This window comes from Aquila chrysaetos, chromosome 2, assembly GCF_900496995.4.
Source record: "Aquila chrysaetos chrysaetos chromosome 2, bAquChr1.4, whole genome shotgun sequence".
Classification (NCBI taxonomy): Eukaryota; Metazoa; Chordata; class Aves; order Accipitriformes; family Accipitridae; genus Aquila; species Aquila chrysaetos.
In genome coordinates this window covers 30,943,277-30,956,062 of record NC_044005.1, presented here as the reverse complement: position 1 = coordinate 30,956,062, position 12,786 = coordinate 30,943,277, and the positions used below count along the sequence as shown (strand labels likewise).

Genomic DNA, 12,786 nt, shown 5'->3' with positions numbered 1-12,786 from the left:
GTGAAAAACAGCAACATTTAAAGTTTCTGGATAGCATGGTCTTAAAGTGGTATTTTACAACCTCTATCTTATCCTCCTAAGTCACCTTTTTTCAAGGCTGAGAGTCTCAGCCTGCTCAGTTTTCATTGGAACAGAGGTAATTACATATTCCTGTTTGTCCTTCAAATTGCCTTTTTTGAACCCTTTTCCAGCTCCACTGTATTTCCTTTGTGATGCAGGGGGCCAGAATTGCACATAACATGTTCAATGTGTACCATGGATTTATATAGCGATGTAATGATTATTTTTTTCTGCTTTATTTCCTACTCCTTCGTTAAATGTTCCTAAAATTTTGTTTTCTTTTTGGCTGTTATCAAGTATTAAGCCAACGGTTTTTATGGAACTTTGATATTTTTCCTTCCAAGACATTGCTCTTGAGTAGTAACATTCACCTAGGAGCCCATTCTATACTCGCAGTTAGGACTGTTTTTTTTCTCATACACATAACTTCATATTTGCCTGTAGTAAGTTTAATCTGATATTTTATTGCTCAATTTTTCAGTTTTGTAGGGTTCTGCATTTACTTGGAGTTTAAATTTGTCCCAAGTATTTCAGTACCTTCTGCAGACTTTTTCACTTGATTGTTCACCCATTTTTCAGGTCGTTTACCAGTTTATTGAGAAGCACAGTGCCTAGCAGAGATTACTGTGAAACTCTGCTTGAGATCTCCATTTGTCTTCATTTGTTCTCCATTCAACTGACCATTTATTGCTACTGTTTCTAGCCTATTACTCAATTAATTGTCCATTCAAGGACCTTCCTGCTTATCCTGTGGCCATTTAGATTCCTTTAGCTTTTGGCATTGGGTCTTGTCAAAAGCATTTTGTGATCTGTTTGGAAAACTCCAATATTTTGCTTTTTCAAAAGCAGTGGAGGCTCTTCCTCTAAAAAATGGTACTTTTCCAGGTATTGCCTCATTCTGCTACAGTTTCTACCAATTTTCCTGGTATAAACATCAGGTGGAAAGGTCCCTAAGAACCTTTCTTTAAGAACTGGTATCCTAAGAACCAAGGAAGCTTCAAACGAAAGATCATGCACACCTCAATCGGCAATTTGGCTATTTCACCCTTGGCTTCTCACAGATTGCCTGGATGTATAATACCTAGACCTTGTGGTCTATCAGTTTGTTTCACAGTCTCTCCTACTATGCCATCGATTTCAGACAGATCCTTTGCTAAATCCTCCAGTAGAATTTCCACTTACCCTGATTTGCCACAATAATTTCCAGTTTCTAGCTGAACGCTTGCCTTGTAAGTTCTATGTTTTCCTTCACCTGGGATTAGAAAGAGAAACAGCAGGTATCAAAGAGCATGTTGTGTCATTGCAGTGTCTTAAATCCTGATTTATAGATGTAATCAGGAACTTAAACATCCATGGTGGGATTTCTGCAGTTAATCATTGGTGGTCTGGCTTTGCTACCATCAAAGCCTTGGGGATAGACTTTTTAATGGTCCTTAAATCAGTCACATTAAAATTTTAATCATGATTCACAGTAATGTTCAGGCTTAATATTGGCATTACTATGCAAGGCTCTTTGGTCCGTATCCTGCAGGAGTTCAGGCACCATTGTATTCCCTATCAGATATACCTTCTAAGAGTCTACACACATCAAACAGGAGACCCAGCAGTGCTAAATGAAATTTTTTTCCCTTCTTGTCCAATTTGTTCAGATTTTTAGGTGTAACAGTAGGATAACTGTAAAGGAATAGTAGGATAACTGTAAAGGAATAGTAGGATAATTTTAAGGGAGGTATTTTTGAAGTGTGTTCATGGGGAATGATATGAAGAGAAAAACCTAAGCTGGCTCTCTTAGAATTCAGTTCTTTGAAAGGTTTTTTGAAATTGTTGTATTTCTTAAATCATGTAGGAAATCGGCAACAGAATCAGTGTAGCATGGATAGTGCTAATGTGATATTAACTTCAAGTTGCTCTATATGTAGTTACTGACATGATGTATTTCAGTTTTTTGGTGTAGTGACACAGTTTGTCATTGCAGTAGGTACAGTAGATTGCATTTTCAAGGAAAGATGTAATGAGCCTTATAACTTGGCAGAGAGTTCCTGAGACTATTGAAATGGAAAGAAATGGAAATATAACTTGGCTGTGTGAGAAATTAATTTTGACTGTATCTATTTAAGAAAACTCACCATCAATGAGCTCATTAAATCTGATGTTAAAATTTACATCATTAGATTTCAAAGTCAGCAAGCGGACATAATTATTTAATGATGAGTTTCTCTGGGCTTTTTGGGCCATTTTGGAGAATGAAATGAATTGTTTACTTGACAGACAGGTGGCTGTATAGTGCTTATGGCTGATTTTAACAATATGTGACAGTAAGAAAAATTAGAGCTCATTAACATTCACTCAACCCAGTGTCTGCACCACTGATCAGTGCTTGGACTACTGTATGGCTTAAAATGCTTAATGTATCTTTGTTTGACAGGAACCAACTGCTGTTGGAGGAGAACGTGGATGATCTGATAGCTGGCAGAGTGAATATGGCCTGCACTTATAAACAAGGAAAATGTGAATAATTGGGGGGCAGAATGAGTGAGGGAAGTCTTTCAAGGCTTGTGGTGATTGATGAACTATATTAAGGTTGACACACACATTCTATGTTTTGCATAAAAGCGTTAGCATCTGATTGAGCGGAAAACCAGGGGAAAGCGAGATTGCCTATGTGATTAGTGGAAGGTAATCAGCCATCTGTTAGGTATAATGCACTTACTAAAGATGAAGATAGAAAGCATATGTGTGCATGTGCTTACACAGGATCTCTCACCTTTTATACAAGTAACCATGAAAATATAGAACTGTATATGAAGAACTAACACAAGGCAAAAAAATACTCTAAATTAATCTATTTTTTTCTATCACCAGAAAGAGTACAAGCTTGTAGCTATGTTGTGTAGATCATAAATGTGTCCTTTCAGCAGTCTGAAACAGTAGCTTCAGAAATGACAGAAACAAATAATTTGAGGTGTATTTTTTTAAACTAATGACATCATAACTCCTCTCACTCTGATTGTGATGATGAAAATAAGGTTATGCCCTGCAAATATTGAGAGATGAACTTTTTATTGATCAGGACATTTGAAAATGTATTTTCAGCTGGTCACCTGCAAATTTAAAATCACCTAGTTTATACAACAGTTCCAAGTACAGAAAGGATTCGGTTTAGAAGAAAGCTAGAGTCTGGTGTAGCATTGCTTGCCCATCTAAAACTGTCATTGATGCTATCAGGATTTTGTGTTGTAGAAAACAAGACTGAGCTTAGCTTTTCATGTTTATGAAGAACTTTAGTGGTGATAGAGGTCCTGCTTAGAAGGAAATGAATCACTTTTTTACCTCTTTTCAAAAATCATTTTTGCATAGTAGTGTATAAAGAGCAACTCTAAAAAAATATATTCAGTATTAATATGTGTTCTAACATTTATTATAATGTTTTACAATTCAGTATCTGTACACCTTACAAAATCTGGAAAAAACAAAATACTCCAGAAATATAAAAAATTTCTAAGGCCAGCATTTAAAATCAGTCACTTAAAATATCAAACACCACAATATATGACCCCAAAGTATTGTTTAACTTGATCATCCATTCATACCATTTTTTTAGCAAATGTTTTAATCCACTAGATGACAGCTTGGTATATGGAATATCGTTCTTAAATACACTTTTTCAAATTTCAAATTAAAATTGGTTTTGCTGAAATTTATCATATGTCACTGATGGTACATTATGCAAATACTGGAACTGCTGAAGAAGGACTTGCATGCCCTAGCTTGCTGTTTCCACCTTCCATGTTTCAGTATAAAAGTAATATCCTAAATACTGGAGGGGAAAGGGTACAGCTAGAAGACAATAAATGCAAATGTCTATATGAGAATGGGGTGGAGTGCAGCTAATTTAGTCATCTTCAGTAGTTGGTGTCTTAACAAAATGTTATGAATGCAGTCCTCTGCAAGGCTGCTGACTTAGTTAGAAATATGGAAGTCTGACTTGCACATGGTCAGTAATCCAAAAAGCAGAACCTACTTCTGATCAAAAGTATTTTGGCCAGTTTTATAACTCCTAAACTGCTTGAAGTAGATATGCCTGTGAGATTTGCTGTTGCTGCTGGGGCTCGTTTGCTATTTAGTATTTCAACATTAGAACTTTGTAAAAACACCTCTGTGGCAGGGATTTTCCTATTTTCCTTTCATATCCAATGCCTGAGGGTGACTGAAGCTTGCCCTCAGCGCCTTGCCAGTGCATTTCATAGGTCAGTGCAGGCGTGACAGGGGAATTACGTTGCTTTGCCACAGTTGCGGAGGAGCTGGGGGGGAGGGATAGAGGAGGGGTGGAGCTTACAGTTTCTCCAGCGACTTTAGGAGCACTCATGTGAACGTGCCGCTTCAGTGCCAGTTCTTTCGGAGAGTGCGGGAGAACCTTTCAGTTTGCCTTTCTCTCAGCCTAGTTGGATGATGATGCCTTTTTAATCTGCCAAGAAACAATTTAATGAATCTGCGTCCTAGTGTTTGGATTCAGTTATTTCTAGCTGCAACAGTTTCTCCTTTCAAGCATTTGTGAGCTTTTTAAAGCTTTCCCAGACCTTGCTAATTAGTATCCACAGTGTGTTTTATTACCTCTGTAGGAATTTTTTTTTTAAGAATGTGAAAAGAATGATCTATTTTAAAGTTTCTCCACATTATTCTTACTGGAAGTGTTGCAACTTGTTGTGATCTGGCAGAAAGAAAAGGATTCAAAGGACTTTAAGAGCAACTAGGATTAAGGAGGCATTAGCTGTAATGCTGGAGAGCCAGTATATAGAGTGAAGCACATCGTAACAAAAAACAGGTCAGCAGGTTCCTAATGGTTACTAATTGCAAATTAAGTGTATCAAAGCTAGAGCTACGCTCTGCATGCAGCACGGACTAGCTTTTGTTTGCTTCTGCAGGAGCATGTTTTAATTTCTGTTTGCTAATTGCTTTAATGTCCTTACTAGAGCTGAGTCGTGTTGAAAAACTCTTACCGAGTGCCAGTTTTTTTTGTGGAAAAACTACTAAGCAAGTGCTACACTTCCTGTGTTTCTGTATCACTTAGTGATTCAGGACCAACTATTTTGCTGGTAGGCATGTTTAATTTGTTAACTATAAACATGCAGAAATAAGGACCACACGTGCTTCACCAAAATTTCATTTTCAGGAGGAAATAATGTAAAGAATATGCTTAAAGTAATAAGATTGTTTTGGCTGTTAGAACAATTGATTTATATGCTTTAAGACTGGGGCTATGATCAGCAATGTCCAAGACAAAAATGTTTTCAAATACAGTGATTTGTCTAACAATGTATTTTGAGTATTTATGGCAACAGAGTTTAAGTTGAAAAACAGGCAGTGAAAAGAGATGGACTTCAAAAATACTCATCATCCTGAAGTGTTAATTTAGTACAGTCTTGCTGCAGAGCTTTTCATTGACACCGTTTAAATCTGCAGTCTTCAAAAATCAAACTAAAAGAGCTGGAAATTGTACAGCAGGCACTGAGAATGATTGGAATCTTCTTTCTTTCCCTTTTCTTGATTGCAGTGATAGAAAATTTTGTTCTTAAGTGCCAAATTAATATTCACTGGCTTAATATCAGTTCTAAATATTGGTTTGTGTGGGTGATAGATGTGCAAAAGATAGTTTACTAAGTAGTGGCAGGACAGGAAATAAAATCAAATTAACAATAAACATAATTTTGTTGTCCTTCCTGGCTATGATAAGTAGACTGGTGTTTGGATACATCTTTGGTACTCTCACTGCCTGCAGGAGTAATCTCTGGATGCTGAGACTCCACTTGAAATATTTAGTAATATAACTGAGTAGTCACAGTGTAGTTGATTTAATAGTGAAAGGCACTGGTTTCTTTTCTGCAATCTTACAGCTATTATGCTAAAAGTTAAAATGCAGTCTTTATAGAAAAGAGAGTCTAACTATAAAAACTTGGAATGTTGCCCAAATTAATAGCTGCATAACGGAGTTATTTGCAGTCTTAGCACTATGGAAAAGGAATACAAGCAGAAGTTATTAAAATGTAGTTGAAGTATTTCTAATATGCACTGGTTAAAACAAAGAAAAACCAGCTTTAAAAGGGCCTAATCTTCCTAATTCTCTTAATGTAGACTTACTGAATATAGCTTAGGGTTGGAAAGTATTGAAGAAGCAAGTAAGTGCTGGTATAAGGTTTAGTGAAGTTGTATGTCAAAGGCAGGCATGTGTCAAATTTGAGTCACTCCAAAATTAGGTAAAAAATACATCTCCTACTGAATGAAAGTTTTCATAATGCTTTAGGTACTTAGCTCCAAACGAGGTGCATGCTGTTAAGTGGAGTATTTTTTTGTTCTTGGGCATAGGGTTTATGGCAGTCTTCTGTATTACATACAGCTAGAGAAAGAGCTACAAAGTAAAATGTTTTATCTATTTACTTTTCCCAGTGAACCTGGTAAGTGTATATTGATGAAACAGCTTTTGGGCTTTAATAAAGCCACGCTTGTAAAATGGTGTTTTAATTTTAGGTACATATTTTGACAGTTGGAATTCTTATCTCTGTTTTGATAGAGTTGCTGCTTATTGCAACAGTTCTTAATCTAAACAAAATTACAAGAATTTAAACTTCAGACCTAAAATCTGCCTACAATAAATTAACAAAGTATCCTTAATAGTTGCTTCAAATTTGCCTTCAAAATTTTTGTTGTATGTGATCAATAGTTAAATGGACAGTTCGGAAATTTGAATAAAACTTGAGATATTTTTTGTGTAGTCATAAATTTCAGGCCAAGCAATATGTTCTCATATGTGTTAGTTCACAAATACCAGTCCTATATTAACTTGTGGAGTTCAGTAAAGTTCTGTTAGTTTTGTCAACGGTCAGTTTATTTATGTTGCAGTTGTAGCAAATCAGCACATATTTTTAATCAATGAAAACTGTCATTTCCAAGGTGATTGTCTGCAATGAGAGAAAAACAGTATTTGTTATTTTTCTCAAACAAAGAAGTTGTTCAAATCAACAAAGTTAATTTGAAAAATTCTATTTATTCTTGAACACCTAGCGTGAATTTTCAGGATGAAGAATTTATTTAGAAGTACAATACCTCTCAGACATTGCCATTTACTCCTTGTCTTGTGAAAGTTTTTGTTGTAAGATTTGGTCTCATAACAGCAATCTCTTTTCTTTTTATCTTTGCAGCTATTTTGGAAAGAACTATGGTTTAGACTTTCCCATGTTAGCCATGGATGTAGCACTTTCTCCCATGAGAACACAAGAACTGGATCCCATGCCATCTGATGCATCTCCCATGCTTATAAACATGACTCCTACAGTGGAACAAGATGGGGAAGAGGATGTCATGAAGGATCTTGATTCTGGCCAGCAGTATGAAAAGCCACCTCCTCTACACACTGGGGCGGATTGGAAGATTGTTCTCCACTTGCCGGAAATTGAGACCTGGCTTCGGATGACGTCTGAAAGAGTCAGGGATCTGACCTACTCTGTCCAGCAGGACTCAGATAGCAAGCATGTGGATGTGCATCTAGTACAGCTGAAGGTAGGATGAATTTTATACTGCAGACTTTTCAGTGAAGGTCATTTGCTCAACTCTGCTACTAGTAAAGTAAAGAAAAAAAAAAAGGCTTTTCATAACTGCCATAGCATGTCTGACAGCCTGTGTTAAGAAGTGAATAAATACTTTTCAGGGAGATAATAGGTACCATATCATTCTCAGATTTTTTTGCAACATTATTTACTCATCACTTAATTCAACAGTCATAACCATATTAATGAACATATTCACATTTGAAGAGCAGCTAATACACTAACAGTAACCTGACCAGACATCTCAGAAGTGCCCAGAAATATTCCCACAGATTTGAATGGGCTTCAGTACCTAAAACTCCCAAATTTGTGTCCCAATAAGCATGGCCGCTCATTTGAAAACTAAGCAAGTTTCAGAAGCAGTAGGGTAGAAAGGTGGTCTAATATCTGGCCTTTCAGTCATGTAAAGGTTACACTGGAGATTGAGCTCAGGTGGAACTACATACAAAATGGTAAATGTGTAGATTTTTTTTCAGATCTGAGTCTTGGTAAGAAATATGAAGTGGTAAGATTCAAGCAGTCACAGCCAGTAAATCAACCTTTCTTTTTTTCCCCAGCAACAAAATGCATTAGCAAGACTGGACTTTGTCCCCCCCAAATCTACATTTTGTGTAAACTAAAAGAGCAACAATCTCCTTTCCCCCAACCTGTCAACTGAACACAAGTATCTTTAAACAATTATCTCTGTCTTGGTCCCAGATTTAAATTTTGGTGTTGAATCTTGAAAGTTATTAAGGAAATTCAAGGTGAAATTCAAATAAATAATGTCTGGGACTCCATGTGTACTTTCATTTGCATGGCTTGGTTTGCTGCAGCAGATGAAGCATGCTTTTGAAGGCAGCAAACAATCTCCAAAAATAGCAGGCAGTTATCTCTTCAGACTGAGCTGTCTTCGGAGTTGCATTCTGAGACCTGTTTATGTGAACATAGTCTTCCTTCATACTCAGTGTGATGGTATTTTATTTGTATTTATTTTAGGACTGGAGATCTAGGGTCTCTTAAAATACAACTCTGTGTAGTAGTGATAACCATAGAGCAATTGTACTGTAATCAAATAGAGAGCTGATCATAAGTTTTTTATGGTTCCACTGTTTTTCTGAAAAATTTGGGGTAGACATTGCCAGCTTCTGATGACAGAAAGGACGACGTCCACAACGTGCAGTAGGTTTTTAGCAAATATGCCTAAAAGGTATTTCTGCAGGCAGACATACCAAATCTTCCTGGATTCGGTGCCTGTTTTGATCTGGAATTGCTTGTGGCCGTATTAGTGCAGTGTTGAGCTGAAACTAAAGGGCTGTGGAGCTTGTGGATGATATTTGCACACAGCTTTGGCCTGTCTCAGAGCACAAGCAGAACTAATTTGTGCCTGCTTATGAAATGAGAATATTCTGTACGTATAACTCACCCTCATACATCCACTAAAATTTTTTATTTCCAAATGGAAATCAGTGAATGAAGAGCATTCCTCACAGTTTTCTCCTTTTTAGAATTTATTTGTGAAGTTGCAAGAGTCAATGGTAGTTCTTAAAATACTTTCCTAATGTTTTTTTCCATGTAGAGTAATTGCTGTAGCACCTAGGGATTGTCTGGGACTAGGAAGAAATCTGGTTTAATGCAACTGTAAATAAGGACAAAAGAATAACATGAAGGAATCTCAATTATCTGCAAGTATCTGGCTCATCAGCCTGGAGGGGCCTGTCATTGAGGCTGTCAAATATTCTGTGTATAGACCCTGGACTCACAGGGAAGTGCTTTTTTCCTGTGTGTTTATACACCTGTGTATCTGTGTCTGTACATGATAATGACTTGTATTTGAAGATATTTTTAAAATATTTGATATATTTTTAATGTTTTCACAAAGTAATGTAAAAAGAAAAAGCTTTCAAAAACTTCTGAAGTAGTAGTAAAAAAATGCAGCAGTCTTAAACATATTAGGAATACAGAGCTTCTGTAACCTGCTTACCTTTAAGCCTGTATACAGACAAAAAGAAATAGGACTGTAAAAGCAAGTGTTGTGGAAATGCTTTTATTCAGACTTTAGATATATTTTAAATTGTTTATCCTTGTATCCTCTTGCATTATATAACTTAATGAAAATCAGCTAAGCAAAAAACCCAAACCATAACCTCATATAGATCCTCTTTTTTTTATTTCTTCTGTGCTCTGTTAATTCTCCGTGAGGGGTTCCTTCCAACTGATCTGGGTCCTTCTGAAATTGTTGTGCCCAGGCTGGACACAGGGCTCAATGTGAAGCTTCACTGTTACTGAGTAGACTGGAAAAAGTATTTCACATGTCTTTCAAACAATACATACCAGTTTAGTATTTTGTTTTTTTCACAACAGCAGCAGATGTTTGATTCACATTCAGCTTGTGATTCACTGTAACTCCACAAATACTTTGCTCACTATGGCTTTTTCACCCCTCTCTCTTATCCATTTTATCTGTGAAATTTTACATGTAGGATTTTGCTTTTGTCCTTTTTTTTTTTTTTTTTTTTTTTTTTTTTTTTTTTTGTCTTCCATTTCTCAAGTGTGTCTGTGACTTTTTCAGTTCCAAATCTGTCTTCTGGTATGTTTGAAGTATGTGAAGTATCTCCCATAAGCACACATATTGTTGTCATCTGCAAATTTAAGAAGCCTTCTCTCTACTCTTTTGTCCAAATCATAAAGACAATAATGAATGATAAAGACTCAGGATAAAAGTCTGTAACATAATAGTTTCTGAATATAACTTTTGAACTGCAAATGTAGGAGTAAGGCAAACAATTTTTCATTTTCTCATAGTTTGTTTTCCTCAGCCAAGAGAGTTCCAATTCCATTTTCATGCAGCTTTCTATTAATTTTGGATGCTTGAAGTTGATTTCCTTCTTCTGGCTGTCAGTTGGCTTGTGGAGACAGGGCTGGTTTGAGGATCTAGGCCATAGCAAACTTTTTATGTCATTCCTTGGAAAAATTGCTCAGCAAACAGGTCATCTCTTTCTCTTGTGAATATTTGCTCCGTATCCCTGTTGCAGATCTGTCTGTGCTTCTGCTCTTTCTGTAATCAAGACCATTGTTTCTTTTTTGTGGCTTGTTCCCTGGTGATTTTGGTGTTTGCTGCCAGTCTCTTTTCATGCTACAAGACTTAGGGCTTTACTAGCCACTACTGATCCATTGAAAATACTTGTTTCTCTCACTTTTGCAATGCCTTTTCTCAGAACTAGCAATGCAGCATGAGTGGGAGGCTTGTCTTACGTAGTCCCTTGGGAAATTTCCTGGAAAGCTCAGCTTCACATGAGTGCTTCAGTAAGCTAGATGCATGAATCATAACTCTCCAGGGTCTGGAATGCCTTATATTAGTCATTTATCTGGTCATCACTCTTAACTCAAGCCTGTACTAAGATGCATTTACATCTCTCTAACGCATTCACTGTAGCTGTTACCAATTGCAAATATTTGTAAAAGAGATGAAAAAAATTATGGTTTTACTACAAGCAAATCTAAAAGTGCTTTCTGTCCTTGTACTGTGTTAACCTGCTGAGATGCATTTAGCCTTTTTATTCTGAATAAAATATGCTTGCTTTTACAGCAAATTCTTTCTTGGAATCCTCCTGAGGTCTAACTTGGATTCAAGTCCCATTCTTCTGCTTTACTTTATATCCCTTAATCCTCTCAGGGAAGGATCTAGTGTTTCAACTCATTGATTACTGCTTTCTATCTTTGTGAAAAAACTGTCATTTTGGGTGATCTAGTATAATCTTCTGTATTTGAGATGTCTGTTAGCTTCTAACTAATTGTGGAGTAAAGCACTGTACCCCTGCTTTGTGACTTAAATGTATGAACCATATATCATGTATTTACATAAAACCAAACACACTTTATGCTATGATAGTGTCTTTAGATCTTTGCAGACCACTGATCTTTTCTCTCTTTCCAAGTAGAGACACTTCAGTCACCTTTTTCCAGGATACCTGGGTCAGCCTTAAACATCTCTTGACTGGATCTTTCTTCTTTCCTCCTGACTCCTACAACAAAATTTTCATGAACTTTGGGTAGAGGTCAAATATCATGTAACCATTATCCTTTTGCTATCTTTGTTTCCACTTTTTTGTGGGCCAAAGAATTTTTAGTTGCTTTTCTCCTTGTACTTAAATCCTGGATAAGAGAAGAGTGTAAGTAATTATCAAAGAAAGATATTAAAGGGTCTTAGTTTCTAATATATCTGCAGTTAGATACAAGTTATTTCTTTTTTCATTCCATTACAAGCATTTTGAAAAAATATAAAACCAGGGTACTGTAGGTGTCTTTCCCTCTCATCCCCTCCTCTTGAATTCAGTAGGGTTTTATTGAATAAAGAGTATTAAATATTGCTGGTTTTATTGAATAAATACTGAAGGGTGGACCAAATTACTTTTCTGAGCACTTTTCAACTTTTCTTTTCCTATATCAGTTCCTTTCAAGAGCAAAAATCAGTATTTTTTTTTTCAGATGTTAAAATAAGTCACTCAAAACATGTCTGATACTGGAAGATAACTTCAGTAAGTTCTATTTCTTGTAATTTGGAACTCAGAATGTCTTTGTCATAATCTGTAAAAGGACTTATTCAGTGCTGGCAGCACTGCTGAAGTACCTCATCTACCACGTCTTTCTAACATTAGAAACAGGGCTATTCTTTCTTCTCACCTTTGGTTTGATGACTCTCAATGGCTTTATTACTCTGAGGCTTGTGACAACAAACCTTGCTGCTGCAGTTGTACAGCTTTTCAGCTGTGCTATCTAAACCACCTTTAACTAAGTGCACAGATGAAGTTTTCTAGAGTCTGAATCTCTAGACTGTACAGACAACTGTGTATTATAAGAGAACTTGGAGAAGCATTAAGCCTCATCATGTTACCGTAACGTAATTGATATTTTACAAATAATCACAGAAGATGTTAGTGGCGGTCTTTACAGAAGGTTGTATAGATGAAGTTCCTAGTGGAAATAGTGTGTGGACTGCTTTGTCTTGACACAAGAGATAACCATTATACTCAACAGGTGAAAAGAAAACCTTAATTGGAGAGGTTGACTGCAACTTTGTTCAGCTGTTTTGCTTGCAGGCAAGATGTGATCCTGATCCTTCAAGTGAAAGGTTGCTATGCAGATTTAT

At 36.4% G+C, this 12,786-nt stretch overlaps 1 protein-coding gene across 5 annotated transcripts in view; it reads left to right on the top strand.

Moving 5' to 3' along the window:
* AKAP6 (A-kinase anchoring protein 6) overlaps window positions 1-12,786 on the top strand; it is a 299,893-nt gene that overhangs the window by 52,919 nt on the left and 234,188 nt on the right. For all 5 annotated transcript variants that reach the window (XM_029999554.1, XM_041120194.1, XM_029999563.1 and 2 more), the window contains one exon: window positions 7,254-7,611. In XM_029999554.1, coding sequence (XP_029855414.1) covers window positions 7,288-7,611 — 324 coding nt within the window. In that variant the 5' untranslated portion in view covers window positions 7,254-7,287. The remainder of the gene's footprint in view (window positions 1-7,253; window positions 7,612-12,786) is intronic.